General features: G+C 35.6%; 1 protein-coding gene across 3 annotated transcripts in view; it reads right to left on the bottom strand.

Moving 5' to 3' along the window:
- The window catches only part of LOC129253396 (atrial natriuretic peptide receptor 1), a 119,533-nt gene that overhangs the window by 42,844 nt on the left and 60,839 nt on the right, over window positions 1-15,850 (bottom strand). For all 3 annotated transcript variants that reach the window (XM_054891754.1, XM_054891757.1, XM_054891756.1), the window contains exon 2: window positions 14,311-15,476. In XM_054891754.1, the coding sequence (XP_054747729.1) occupies window positions 14,311-15,190 (880 nt within the window). In that variant the 5' untranslated portion in view covers window positions 15,191-15,476. The remainder of the gene's footprint in view (window positions 1-14,310; window positions 15,477-15,850) is intronic.

Raw genomic sequence — 15,850 nt, 5'->3', positions numbered from 1 at the left:
AGGTAGCCAAGAAATGCCGCATATCTCTTGATAAGATGAATCATTTCACCTAAAGGTTACATATGTAGGTACCTGGTCATCGTGACATTGAGGTTAGCAACCGCTTCAACCTAACCTAACCTACAGAGAAGAAAATGCATAGTACCGTCAACGAAAAAAAATTCTCAAAAATCCATACGTATTTTGAGTCACTTTAAACTGGCATAATATCATATCAAAGTTTAGTGGGCTACAAAGCTGCACATCTAGAATTTTTTTTAATTGGGGCTAAAGAGTTTCAAATTTTGATGAATACTTATTGAAATTTTTAAAATTTTGAATCAATTTCTGATATTATTAGGTGCGCAACTAAGTTCTCGCTGTTTTTTTGATGAAAATACAACTTTATTCTGAAAAAATGGTTACAAGTGAATCATTGAAAGTATTGCCTGGCTATTACTTTTTCCCATATTTCTGGTAGATCTCGTATACCATCGCGGTAAAACTGTTCATCTTTTGAGGCTATTCCAGAATCAAGTCATTTTTTTATGTCTTCATATGAATGGAACTGCTGGTCAGCTAAGCCATCGATCAGAACAGGTGATAATCGGACGACGTAATATCTAGAGAATATGGCGAGTGGGGAAAGATTTCCCATTTCAGTGTTTCCAGGTAGGTTTTGACTGGTTTTGGGCTGTCATGCTGTAGAATCACTTTTTCATGCCTCTCCGCGTATTGCGGCCGTTTCTCGCGCAGTGCTCAGCTCAATAGCATCAATTGAAGGCGATATCGATCCCCAGTGATGGTTTCGCTTAGCTTTAACAGTTCATAATAAATAACACCAACTTGGTCCCACCAAATACGTAGCATAACCTTCGCAGCGTGTATATTCGGCCGAGGCGACGGCGTAGAAGCATGACCAGCCCCATGACTTTCTTTTCTTTGGATTGCTGTAATGAACTCATTTTTCATCACCCGTCACGATGCGATGCAGAAGACTCTTCCTTTTTTGCCGCTGGAGCAGTTGTTCACAGGCGAAAAAACGACTGTCAACATCTCTTGGTTTTACCGCATAAGCAACCCAAGTCCCTTGTTTTTGAGTCATTCCCAAAGCATGCAATCGCTTGGAAACATATTGGCGGGTAACTCCTAGTACTGAAGCAAACTTTTCTTGTGTTTGAAACGGAACCTCATTGAGCAATGCCTCCAAATCAGCGTCTTCGAAGGTTTTTGGCCTTCTTCACGCGGACGGTCCTCAACATTAAAATCACCGTCTTTGAAGCGACGAAACCAATCTCGGCATGTTGTTTCACTTAAAGCAGCATCTCCATAAACTTTTTGTAGCTCTCGATGCGCTTCAGCCGCCGTTTTTTCGAATGAGAGAGAAGAAAATCAACACTTCCCGCAAATGACGGCTATTCGACACAAAATCAGACATTTTCACAAAACCCAAAGTATATGACATCAAAACAAAATATCTAATGTGTCGCAGCAGTTTGTTTACCATATATCTAAGCTTGGTTTATGACTTTTAGGTTATGTTATTGTAGAATCGACTAGCACACAGGGCTGGCGGCATCTATTGACAAACAGCTTAGTTGCGCACCTAATATTTGCTATTAACTTAAAACAAAATTGGTTATATGGTTCCTCTTATATCTTTTAATAATAATAATGATAGAAAATAAATAGTCAGCACTTTGTAAAACTTCGCGCTGCTATTCCTGTGAACACAGGTGTAAATCTCTCCGCCACGTAACGCAAACAGACGACAACAAATGTTGGTACGGCAACCGGCATTCGTAGTTATAGCTGCACAGGTACGTGTGTTTGTAAATTTGTGTTATTGACAGTTTCAAGTCTAATGGTTATTAAATTTTCAATTATTTTTATTACATTCACTGCCGTATGTATGTAAAAATTTCATTGCGTTATTATGATTTTTACTCGTACGCTTTGTAAATACATACACATGGAATGCCGAGTATCGTATGCTTACTACTCTTTGACCACTGAATGTGATGCTTTATTGACGTAAGTTGTTGGCGTATAATTCCTATGAATGAGCATCTAAACACCATTGACTACAAACAATTACTAAACAAATGTAAACATGCATATATTTATATGTACATATGTGTCTATGTATGAGCATAAGCATTTCTAGTAGCATATATACTCGTATGTATGTACTATTTATCGCGTGCGCCGTGTGCGTTGTGAGGACAGCCGCACGCCAATAAAACGTGACGTGTAATTTTTATTGCCCACAAGCAGACTTTATGGCGCTACAGCTCGGCGCCCACGGTCGCTTGATACTTCGGAAAATGGCAACGTTTATATTCACAATGCAAAGGTAAAGGTGCTAGTAAATTGACAATTAATGTGTGAAATAGTCGCAATTAACACATTTCTGGAGAGTCCATATATTTGTTTGTAGTTTCATTATGAGTTTTTCATTGCAATGAACGAATGTGCGATGATGGCTGTTGATGATTCAATGGTTTGAAAATGTGATGAGCTATTGGGTAGGAGAAAAAACAGAATCATTTAATTTGAATAATTATTGAATGAGTATGGACATAATTGAATAATCGTTGTAACACTTTTAGGGCCGTTGCCTCAATGTCCAATTAAGCGATCATTCAGAGCAAAATCGGTAGATGACTTCAATGACATTTATTAGCAGATGTGCTGAAAAAACAATAACTGGCAGCCGATGGCAGTAAAAATATTAAATAACATTTCGTTTTGCTATCGTTCACTTCGTATCCGTATTGAATCAGAGGCTCTTTAAATATTACTGCTAATTTCTGTTGAATGAGTGCGACCACTGTAAGGGGTTAGGGGTAGTCAGCAACCCGAAAAAATGATGATTTTCAAAAATTTTGTTTGTTTTTTTTTGCTTTATTTTACAAAACTAAAAACATAGCGTTAATATATACATCATGTGCCGACTTGATTTCAGCAAAATTAAAAAAAAAAATAATACAATAATTGTAAAAGTTATCGCTGTTTGTGTGGAGCCCGTTTCTTCAGAAGTCTCTTGCGGTGATCATCACAAGTCCTTGGAGATTCATCTAAAATCAATCGGACAGGAGAAATTAGTTTTATTAATAGATAATCGATCGAAGCTTTTGTTTTGTTTCAATATGGCGGCTTCAGGCACGATTTTTTTATGTTTTTCAAAAGCAGTATATATTTTATTGAAATCTACGAAGCGGTTTTTAAGTTGATGTGATCACTAGTTCAAAAACATAGTATTGAGAAAAACGTATTTAAAGTTTTGCTACTTGCTCTCGAACGTTCCGGAGCGCCCTTTGTTAATTGTTGAATAACGCGAAAAGTATTTATCGGATTCACTTAAAATTTTCATACAATATTTTTAAGATATTATACTTTAAGAAAATGCAAAAACAAATTCAATTTTTTTTTAATTAATTTAATTTAATTAATTTTTTAATATTGAAGTGAAAGCCTTTTCACATATTGTTTTTTAAATTCCGCTTCCCTTTTCCTCTTATTTCATTCAATGAAATTGGCGGCCAGTGCTACCAATAATTTTTTATTTGACACTCAAGAAATTTGGTACCCGATTTCTTGTTCACATCTTCTATTATATGTATTAATAATAAAATAATAAAAACAAATAAAAAGCACAAATGCTACGCAAAAGTGCACGCAAGCAGCAAAATAAAAAAAATTATTTTACTGGGGTCTTATAGCATTTTTTTAATAGGTTAGGAAAATAAGAAGACATATATTGTACAAATGTTTGTATCAGTATTTATGCCACCTTAAAATTTACAGTTCTCATTTCATATGAGATTGTGAGATAATATAGAAAGAACCACATCTGAAATCAATCAAAATTATACCCTGCGAAATTCAATTAAAGGCATTTGGTTTTTCCTGCAGAACTTTTGCATAAAACTCTGAAAAATAGTGTTTTTAATGTTTTTACTTTTCCCATTGTAACTTTGAGTAAAAATTTCAAGAGTTAAATTAAAACAAAACTTTAAAATTACGCATAAATTGTAATGATATTAAGCTCAACTGATAGCCTAAATAGACGGCGGCGTTGATCGGGATTACCGCATTTAATTCTGATTAAAATTGTAGTGTGACAGATGGTTATTACGCGTATTAGTGAGCAGCTGATTTGTTTAATGGATAGTTTTGACAGTAAAAGATGGACCCCAAGCGACAAATACGGGTATTAGCTGCCGTGATACCAAGAAATAATGATTTAAAAAAAAATCTTAAATTGGAATTTTTCAAACTGTTCTGAAAGATAGAAAAAAATTAATGTTTCGTAGGTGTTAGTGCAAAGTAGCATTGCATCCAGTCTTTATTGTTCTTCTCTTTAAAAGTTTCATTATTTTTCATTCACAATAGATATTAACTGCCGTTAATCGCAACATCGAAAATTCCCGTCCAGCGCTACCGTCTATCTGGGCTCATTTGAATACATAGAAATTGCTTACTTTAACTCTTAGAGTACGGGGTTTAATTACTCGTAAATAATTTCTTTCTCTCTTTTTCCCTTTAAGTATTCGAGTTTTATTTTAAATCCTGTATAAAAACTTATCGTCTTTGTAATATTAATATGCCAACTTATAATTAAAACAAAAATATTTTTGTGTGGGGGACTTTAATGTCCCCACTCCGTCCTTTATGTTACGTACTCTAAGGTTTAATTGAATTTCGCAACAAAACTAACTCCTAAATGTAAAATTTAAAAATTACGAATTACTCAAATTAATTTGTAAAATTTAATTTGAAAATTGGAATTCTTAAAGACAATATTTTTTTTTTGTATTACAGTGTCATATTCGAAATTAATGTAAAATGCTATTCGATTCGATTTTAACGCCAGCTAATCAGGCGACGGTACGGCAAGCAAAAGTAAAAGCTAGCATCTGCAAGATAAAGTGCTTCAAAAATTCTACATTGAGAGGGCAATTTCCTTTAGGAAGTTAGAAAAGGGTAAATGACTACGAGAATTGCATCGCCAAGGCGATAACTATCGTTTCTTTTAAGGGGTTTGGGGTAGCCAGAATTTTCAAAAAATTGGATTCGTTTTTTTATAGTTTTTTTAAAGCATAATGTCTTAAAAATATTGTGTGAAAATTTGAAGTGAATCTGACAAATACTTTTTGAGTTATTCAACAATTCACAAAGGGCACTCGGGCGATCCGGAGCTTGATAGCAAAACTTTAAATGCGTTTTTCTCAAAACTATGTTTTTTGAACTGGTCATCACTGTAACTTAAACTTGGATTTCAATAAAATGTATAAAATACTCGAGCCTGATCGAAGGATTTTTTTTTTAATTTCAATTTTTTTTAAACAATTAATTTTCGATTTTTTTCTCGAAAATCTGAAAAATATTTCCTTAGGCCGTGATATTGTTAATTTTGAAAGAAAAGCTTCGATCAGGCATAAGATTATCTATTAATAAAACTAATTTCTCTTGTCTGATTGACTTTAGATGAATCTCCAAGGACTTGTGATGTTTATTGCAAGGGGCTTCTGAAGAAACGGGCTCCACACAAACAGCGATAACTTTTACAATTATTAATGTGGTTTTTTTAATTTTACTAAAGTCAAGTTGAAACATGATGTATTAATGTTATGTTTTTATTTTTATAAAATAAAGCAATTGACTAGCAAAAACAAAATTATTGAAAATCATCATTTTTTCGGGCTTCTGACTACCCCTAATCCTTTAACTTCTGGTTTGCAAGTTTCAGATGTTTCGCTTTTTTGACTGAATTCTCAGAATTTATTGAACTTTTCAGAATTCTCAGAATTTGAGTGGAAAACAGCATGAACGGGGCTTAAAAATCATAATTATTAATACAAATTTCTAGTCATCGCCCAATTTAGACGGCTTTAAAGACTGCCATTTGTTTCCAGTTCTTAAAGCTTTCTACGAAAGTTCTTTATATGATCGAATTTGAAGAATTTAAGAATGGGACCGATTTGTAAATGAAAATACTTGAAAAAGAGTATAAAAATTATTTTTGAGCAAACATCAACTGCTTCAGACATATAGGGTTTTTCAATAGGTGCGCTTCAACTTTTTTCCGATAGGGAGGGCGAACGACGCAATATTTTTTATTTTTCGCTTGTCATTTGTAAACTTCATTAGTATACATACATTTCATCATGGAACGCTACACACTTGAGCAACGATTGCAAATCGTGCAAATTTTTTATGAAAATAATCGTTCTGTTGCTGCTACTTTAATAGCATTACGGCCATTTTACGGTCCATTTAACAAGCCGTCCCGTTTTGGGGTTATGTGAAGTCATTGGTCTACAGTAACAAGCCGGCGACGATTTGTGAGCTCAGAGCCAATATTGAACGCGAAATTGCTGGAATTTCGGCCGATTTATGCAAAAGAGTGGTCGAAAATTGGGTTCAACGATTGGACTTCGTAAAACGTGCACGCGGTGGTCATGCAAAAGAAATCGAATTTCATACTTAAATGTATATGTTCAAACTCGATAATAAAAAAAAAAATTAGTTAAAAAAGTCAAACCGTTTGTGTTTTATTCAAAAAAGTTCAAAAGTTGAAGCGCTCTTACTGAAAAACCCTATATTTGAAAGGAATTAAGTTCAAGTGATAGCAGCTACTATCAATCTATAATTTATTTCCTTCAAAATTGTAACTTTTCGACGCAATATACAGTACAAAAGCATATTAAAAGAATGCCGTTCAAGGCGTTGTTTCTACACGGTTACTTCAAACAAAATATCTTCTCTTCTACTACCTCTTCGTCTAAGCGATCTGAAGCCAAAGTAGTACAGAAGCGAATGATCTACCTTTTCGAATGGATACCAAATTGATGATTTAACTCGGAATACCTATTTTCACTTCCATTTCCCAATGCAGAGCCATTGATGCTGAACCAACACTTAAAGAGAGCCTTCTGGCCGTCACAGTGCTACATTGTGGTATAAAACTCGCATATGATATTAAAAGAGAAAAAAAAAATGATAACTAGAGGATGCAAATTAATTTATGTCTTAAGAGGAACATTCAGTTCAGGTGCAGTTAAGATGTTTCAGTTCTCATGATTCACTGGATTCTAAATTTATTCTTCTTGCGTCAGTATTATTCATCACAGCATCATTTCCGTTAGTTGCAGCCTTCAAACGCAACATTGTTGACATTTATGGATATACAGGTTGGTTGAAAAGTAAGAAAGCGAAAATAAGAAAATGTGACTTAGAAAATAATAATAATAACAATAATAAACTACTATAAATCCAAAATATGATTTAGATTCCATTGTACTTGAATTATGGTTTTAAATTATTGAAGTGTCCATTCTGTGATGTATCAAAAAACCTTACATATGCACCCACATATATTATTCCAATGATCCTTCAGTAATTTTATCTGCAATGATTTTCCAAAACCTCTGTGAAATACGATTCTAAAACTATATGTTGAATTGTTAAAAAATGTGGCATTGACTCTCCGAATGAATTTTCCATATGATAGTATCCATGTAAAATACTTGTTCATATCTGCAATTCCACTATTAGTCAAATATGAGTCTTCACGAACAATGCCATACATTTCCTCAATGATATTTAATGTTGTTGCACTTTTTAGATTCATCTTTTAATCTCTTAAATCCATCCCATGCTCAGTTGGAAATGAAGGAGAAGATTCCTTTAATACTTTCGGTATATTTCTATGAATTTATGTTGCTGACAAACCTTCGAAAACAAAGTATTTTATAAAAAACGATGTTCGTTCCTTTCCATAATAAAAACAAAAAACACTGAGACGTCAACTTCAAATGGCTTGTAAATAAAGAATGATTTGGCATCGAATGAAAAATGAAATATTAAAATGGCGTATTTCTAGCCTCGACCACTTTGTCATTTGAGATTTCCAACCGAAGGTTTGACTTATTTTACCATAAAATCAAGGCGAATCTATTAAAGGTGGTGTTGCTAAATCAGCTGAGTGGTTTTTTTCTTTCGCCGTGTCCATGTGGCTGTTAGCTCAGAATGAAATAAGGATAATTCATTATTTGTTTTCTAGTTTCCCGATACTCTACTTTGACAATCAAACGTACAAGGCAATGTTGTTGGTCTAGTGCCACCACGTTTAATGAATGCGCCTTGCATAAACTCATAAACGAATTGTTTAGATTTTACATTTTCGTCCTATTATTTTTAACAATTTTTGACCTGGATTAACTAGACAAGTGTAATGTATCGATAAACCAAAATCTTTATATGGAACGGAAGGGAAAACAAGAATATACAAATCTGTGATAAGACCCATTCTGAGGTATGGTGCAGAGGCGTGAATTGAAAATGCAAAAACAAAACAAATGCTACGTACCACAGAAATGCAAATTTTACGATCCATCGCAGGAAAAACTCATCCAGATTGCACAAGAAGTGGGGTAATAAGGAAGGAAACGAAAATTGCTGATATTGTTAAACTTGTAAGGACTAGAAGACGAGCTTGGAATGACTATATAACAAGAGCATCCAGTGATGGAATAATAAGGATTGCTAGAGATTCTAAACCAAACGGAAGTCGTGCACCGGGAAGACATGCAAAACGATGGAAGGAGAGCTGGATATCTACATCAATTGAAGACACATAAAATCCTTTTGAAGTGAAACTTCTTAGGCGTCGATGGACGAGCGAGAATGGAGTGTAAAATTTCAAGGCCATGTAACGTTTTGGGTATTTTCGTTCCGCGAAAGGAGAAAAAGATATAACGTAGAGGAAATGGAGAGAGAGAGCTATACCTTATATACATCTTAGATACACTTTAGGCTATTCTTCCTGAGTATTTCCTTGTGGTTGCTAATTTCTAGTGGGAAAGAACACTGTTTACTTTTTGGCGCTTGTTTGTTGGTGCAAACTTGTAGGACATATATTTTTGGTGCCTACTTTTTGGCGTTATATTTCCTTCGTGCCTACTGTTTGCGGCGTTTTTTGTTCCCAATTTTTTTGGCGTTTTTTTGATGCCTACGTTTTGGCGCTTATTTCCGTTTCCTGGCTAGTGCTTCTGCGTACTATAAAGTGCTATAATAAGTGCGGTAATTTGAGCTGTTGCTGCGGTCCTGAAATCGCTGTGTTTGTGCGGGTGATAAACGCTTGGAGTAGTACGCGTTGTTGCCACGGTTTGTGTCCGGTCGACCCTTCTCCGCTTTTTGTAAATTTTTTCTATTTGTAGTTTCTGCAAATGTTGTGAATTTATTTAGATATATATTCTTTCTCTCTCTCTCTCTTTCTCGTTCTCTCTCGGGTCTCTCCCTCTTTCTTTGTCTGCCTTGAAAGTTTCACTTCTGTTATGTGTACTACGCTACACGCACTTTTTTTATTATATATTGTTTTTATTTAATTATATTAGATTTGGGATTTTTTGAATTTTATGTTTTCTCGTGTAATGAAATGTAATTTACAAAGAAGAAGAAAGAGGGTACTCGGTGCGTGAAGAAAAACAGGCAAGAAGCCTATAATAAAATGCAAAGAAGAAGAAAGAGGGTACTCGGTGATTAGGCATAGTGAGATTCGGAGTGAGTTCGTTTTTCAACAGAACAAAAAATATTGAAATTTCGGAAAGTAGAAAGCGCAACATTTTTTGGCGATCCAACCTAATTTAAGTAAATACGTGCTTTTGAACATAGATGGATTGAAACGTATTTCTTTAAACGAGGTGGCAAAATTTTCTTCTTGAATGTAAATATGCAGGAAGTTGCGTTTTTGTTTATTATTTCATTTGCCAAGCAAATCAAGGGCAAATAAATAGAGCCGCTAGCGAGCTCACCCGAAGCCCAAGTACCGCTTCCGTTATACCTACATTTCAGAACTCCGACGGAAAATAGTACCGATTTTTGTTTCTTTATGGAGAGTGTAATGCACCCTGTATGTACAGACATTAGATGCAATGCACTTTTATCGTCGCAATTTTCATCGCAATAATAAATTTGATCATAAAATTTGCTACGGCAATAAATTTATGAAAAATCATTAGCACGCCATCTGAATTTTGGGAAATATTTTTTTACGATTTTTTTTAATTAGTTGCAACAAATTTTTTAAGTGGAAAGGGCTCAAATAAATGGCGATAAATAGATATGACAACGCGATAAAAATTACAAAAAAAGCATGAAATATGTAGATATTTTTGTTAAATAAAAAAGACAATCAAACTGAAAATTTTCGGTACTGGCTTTCGTAAAATTTTGCCTTAAAAGTTAAGAGAAATTAAGTCCCAACACTACGTTTATTCACATATATTTAAATTAAATTTTTAAAAATTCATACTTCCTTATTTAAATAATTGCTAAATTAAAAACACGTGTGAACTTTATTGGTAATAAACTTGTTTTTAAAGAAAGATAGCGAAATAAGTGTCCGAGTGCAATTAGTGTTGACATTTAATGACCTACTGACGCAGTGGACTTGAGTATACATTTTGCGTAAGTACGAGTATATTTACTTGTGTATGTATGTAAGACTATACTAATGCAAATACGTACTTACATACATTGAATAAATTATTGATTATAAATAAATAATGAGCGAAAGACATGTGTTTAATTGTATGCAAGTCAAAAAAGCTGTGCGAAAAGCTGGTTCAACTTGTGCAATCATTGATGGCGTTCATTAACCTTTCGTGGGTTCTCATTTTATACATATACATATGTAAGTACAAATGCATGTATGTTATGTAGCAACAATAGTATTTATTTATTGCAATTTGCGTAAATCGGTGCCACATTTGCTATGGTAGCTGCCTTCGTAGCCTTCATAGCCGAGAACGCTTAAGCCTTACTTATAGATTAGTAGCCTCTTTTTCTACCTGGCACTATTTGGCCACTCAATATACAGTTTGTGTCAGAAGAAAATAACCGGTTTTTTTCTTGTAACTTCAGGATATATTTCGTTCTGCTTTTTGCTGCGTAATAGTCCCACTCAAGGGCTACGACGCCAGTACTAACTCAGGTTAGTGTCGTTCGAAACTTTCCCGTAAACGCAACCAAACAAAACTGAGAGCGAGAAGGGGGCGAAGCGTTTCGAGGCGGTATTTTTATGCACGCATTCGAATGGGCCGAAATTATCTTACGGCGCGGCTGTAAAAGTTATTAAAAAATCAAAAAAGTTTGTTGTAATGTGGAATCAGCGGTTAAAGTGAACAAAAATGTTGATGACTTTTCCGAGCGCGGCTTGAAGTGAGTGACGACAAAAAAGCAGGATAAAGAGATCGTCCAATGTTTTAAGCGGCACCCTTCTTTGCGACTACGCTAAGCACACACAATTCTTGCTCAAAAGGGAATATATGTGAGTACTAACACCATCGAACGACGACTGAAGGAGGCGAACATATCCCACCACCCCACATCATCAAAACCACTGGTCTCAGAAAAACACATTGAGAAACAACAATATAAGAAAATGGTGTCACAGTAATGGACTGGCCTTCTCAGTCCCCAAACGTCAACCCCATTGAAAATGTGTGGGAAATTCTGAAACCGCATCTTGCCGGAAAGCCAGTCCCCGATTTAAAGTAACTCGTGCGTCAAATTCGCAAAATCTGTTCCTCTGTCGACGAGCTACTCAGAAAAGTTGGTGCAAAGCATGCCGAGAAGATGCCAGGCTATACTCGACAACGATGGAGACTATACGACTTATTCAGTAATTGCGACTCGTACTTTTGTACATACTTTTATGTGAACAAATTTTTTAAATATATATCTTTTATATTCGAATATGAATAATCGCGGTTCTTTTTTTCTGACACAGACTGTAACTACGAATACTAAGTTTCAATCAATTTGGCGCACTGATCTGTGAGATTTCGCCGGATAAAAAAGTCATCCAGAAAGAAAATATCAACTCTGGAGAAATAAATCAAACCAAACAAGGAAAAATACCAAATATGAGTACGCAAGATGGGCTACTAGTTTTATTTTTTAAGAAATCCTAAAATTGCTGTGGGTTTAAAATCTACCAGGAGGTTTGGATCCATAACCCCGCTTCCCAGGTAATTTAGTCTGCGTCGTGCCACTGTTGGGCAGTCGCATAGAGCATGTTTTGTTGTTTCTTGTGCCTCTTTTAAGAGTCTACAACAATGATTTTAAGCCACACCAATTTTTTTTCATGAGGTAGTTGAGTTTACAATGTGCTGTTAGTAGTTCAGTGTAGAATTTTATGTCTTTTCTGCTGAGGTTAAGGTTTGCCTCTACCTTTATACATTCTGGATCGATGAATCCTTTCGATTACTGCATGCCCGTTTCGGCTCTCCAGTACTTGATTAGGCTTCGTTTTTCCCGCTCACGTAAAAAGCACTTTTGAAGCTGTTGTCTACCCCGCATATATGTAGGTTAAGGACTAATGAAGGGAGTGCTTGCACCCTTTTTCGCTAAAGTGTCCGGAATATCCTTCTCTTCGTGCTCCTCATGTCCCGGTACCCCCATCAGAGTAACAAAGTTTCTTGATGCTAAAGTTTCGAGAATTTTAAAACATTCCCAGAGCAACCTTGATTGATATGATAAGGTATCTAGCGATTTTAGAGCTGCGTGCAAGCCACGCGTGCCTCTACGAAGACACTCTCTGGCACATAGCTCTAAAGCGTGGACCTCTGCCTGAAAAATGGAAGTCGTTTTTTCCCATTGCAATTGTCAAGTGTCATCTGAGTCTTAATTTGGTCTACTTTTGGCCATCATACCAAAAAGGCGTATATACTTGGCGCTTACATCCTTTATTGGGTGTTCAGCCCAACTCCTCTTCCTATTTGTCGTGTGCGTCTTGATGTTTTACATGTAAAAAAAAAAATCGGTCAAATTAGTCTAAAGGTGTTTGATCAAAGCAGGCTGGCTTTGCTTGCTGCAATTGTTTTGCTTGACTTTGAAAACTTGTATGGCCAAATGGGCGCTTTGAAAGCTGTCACAACAATCAGATGATTCGTAAAAGGAAAAAAAGGAAAATTTTTGAATCATATTGCGAATTTTCCTTCTAATAGTAAAAATATACAAGATAAGACTCCGATCACGCCAACGATGAAAACTTGGATACGCGAATTATATTTAGATCGAGCTTTGCGCAAGCTTTCAAGAGACGAGGAACGATTCAAGAACGATATGTATATCTATGCTTTTCAATGGCATTTATCAAATTTTCTTCAAACATTTTTGAAAAACAAATCTATATAAACAATTTTTTAATGTACCGAAAATTCACAAATGAAGCTAAACAAAATGAAATTAAATGAAAGACAGAGGTGTTCAATTCCTAATGGTAAAAGCGCTGTAAAAAGAACATGGAGCTAAGTGAAACTTCGCGGCACTTCAAGCGCTCCAAGCAAAGCTGCCATTTAGTCCCATTTCATATATTTTAGTATTATTGCATTGAGCCTGCACTTTGAAGCCTCACTAGTACCAAGTTGCCTTTACTATACAAAGTATGCCGATGCTCGAATTTTTATATGGAAGAAAAAGCCTAGCACAGCAGACCAATGGTAATATTGTAATAAAAACTACGTTGAAAGCATTTTTAGCCTCTTAAAAATAATAAAATTGCCTAAGAAAATATTAAATATTTAAAATATAAAAAGTCAGGCATTTCTGGTTTAATGCAGGTGAAGTTTCGGTTCACCAATAGAAAATTTAGTTGGAGCAGGAGGATCCCCAAAAAAAGTGTAGCGCCGCCTAAGAAGCTTAAGGGAATACAATTGGCTGAAAAGGTGATAACTACAGTCGCATTAAGAAATGGTGAATAGATGAAGCAACGGCATAAATAAACATCTGTTGGCAGTACTGGAAAAGAGCTGTCAAAAATTAAATTACAATAGTTTGGAAACACTTAATGAGTATGAGAACGTGTTCATACAGGGCAACACGTTACTTCTAGTGCCCGTGCTCTGTTAACCCCCTCTGTGATTTCGTTACTTTCAATGCTATTGTTGACTGTAGGGTAAAAACTAACAATTGCAAGGTAGGGAATGCGAAGAGTCTAATGAAATTCATTTGAGAGAGAGTTGGCAGCATTGAAAATAGTGAGTTAGTGGGGAAACTTGCTCGGTAATTTTGTTGTGGCCTCACTTACAAATTTTTCGTCAAGCGAGCAATGTTCAAACTAGCGAGCAGGGATGTGGTGAATCGAAGGCGCCTTAAATTATTTTGACAACTTATTTCTTTATAAAGAGAAATTATGTTTTCAACCACACAACAATTCAAGTTTTTATAATCTTAATTTAAAAATAATCAAATAAAATAATAACTTTATTCGGCAATCCCACCCAAATATTCTTAAATGTCTACCCCCATGCTACTTACTTCGGACCTCCTTAGACAATTTCTTCAGCATGTTGATGATCTTCGTGCCATTCCAAGTATTCCTATCGAATCCCTGCTGCATGATCGAACGTGTTCCCAGCTTATCGTGAATCACGTATGAGCAGAAAAAACACACAGAATATCCTTTATCATCGATACTGTCCGACTCATAGATTAGCGCCGTGCGTGTCCAATTGAACTCACTGATGATCGCAAAGACGGCATTGCCCAAATTATTGCCTTGTGTGCCACGCAAACGTGTTAGGGTTGGGAAATTGCCAGCTTTCTTACCAAATGCTGAAGCACTGCCACCAGTTGTTATAACTGGGATGTTATAGGCGCCAGCATAGCGTGAGATCGGTGCCAATACATATTCACATGGCAGACCGAAAATGGCATTCAAATCCGGTTGTCGCAAGAAAACCTCATAGAAGCCGATGGGCCCATAGATGGATGAACAAAAGGAGTCGCGTGCAATGAGTGTAAAATCGATGTAAGCGTTATGAAAGCCAATCTTCTGCACGACATCAATACCCAGCTCGAGTGCGGGCAACATTTTCGCCATGAAGCAATCATTATTTCTGTCCGGTTCAGTGGTTGGCATCATGGCCAACATTATGATGTGATACTGAGCATAGTTAGCGGTGTCATTGCGACGTGGCGCTATAAAATTTTGTATAAGTTCGCTCCTAACACCTTTCGCAACAAAGGGCAATGTGCGGCTGGCAATCTGGGTGGGTAGTAGTGCGGGTCCCGACAATACTGGCGCCGCCAATTGGTTTGCGCTAGTGCTAGTGGCAGCGATTAGGTGGAACAGCAGCAGTGTAAGAATGATTAAATACCACAGATGGCGCTTCATAATACCACCTGCGCTTCCCATAGCGTTATGATGAAGGTCGTGTGATTAGAGCATTTTACCGCTCATGGGCGGGTAGTTGGACAAGACTTTTGACGATTTGTCATTAATTGCTGGGATTCTTTAACGTTTTCACTCTATGTATAAGCAAATTGATATGCATATTTTAGTTTTTTGGTATTACACTTGGTTTACACTTTTTAGGGGCTTAACGATTTTTCTAAGTTTACGATATTTCACATTTCTGCTACGATATTACTCATTTCTACGATAACGTAGATTTTTTATGTCATTTATATTCTATTGAGATCTATTATGAGGAGTATAATATATATTAATTTATTATAACTAACTAATTAGCGATGAAAAGTTAACACTTATTTTCTCGTCAACTGCAAATTACCGAATAAATGCGGAATTAAATTTGTATTTCTTTCATTTTGTTGTATTGAATAGTTTATGTCCTTTATGAGTGAAAAATAATATCTACGTCTTACAGTCGTTTTTTTTTGTTTTTTGTAAGTTTTGTTTCAACATAATCACACTTTCTATTGGTGACCGGCTAATACATAGTGGCCACAGTTTTATTAGTCTCGCTGTGTATAAAATTTGTCAACATTAATAAAGGAAGGCATTTTACCGTACGGTGTAATTTTTTTTATTATATACAGCCGTTGACCGCTA

This window comes from Anastrepha obliqua, chromosome 1 (assembly GCF_027943255.1).
Source record: "Anastrepha obliqua isolate idAnaObli1 chromosome 1, idAnaObli1_1.0, whole genome shotgun sequence".
Lineage (NCBI taxonomy): Eukaryota > Metazoa > Arthropoda > Insecta > Diptera > Tephritidae > Anastrepha > Anastrepha obliqua.
The sequence above is the reverse complement of the archived record's forward strand: the minus strand, read 5'-3'. Positions and strand labels throughout refer to the sequence as shown.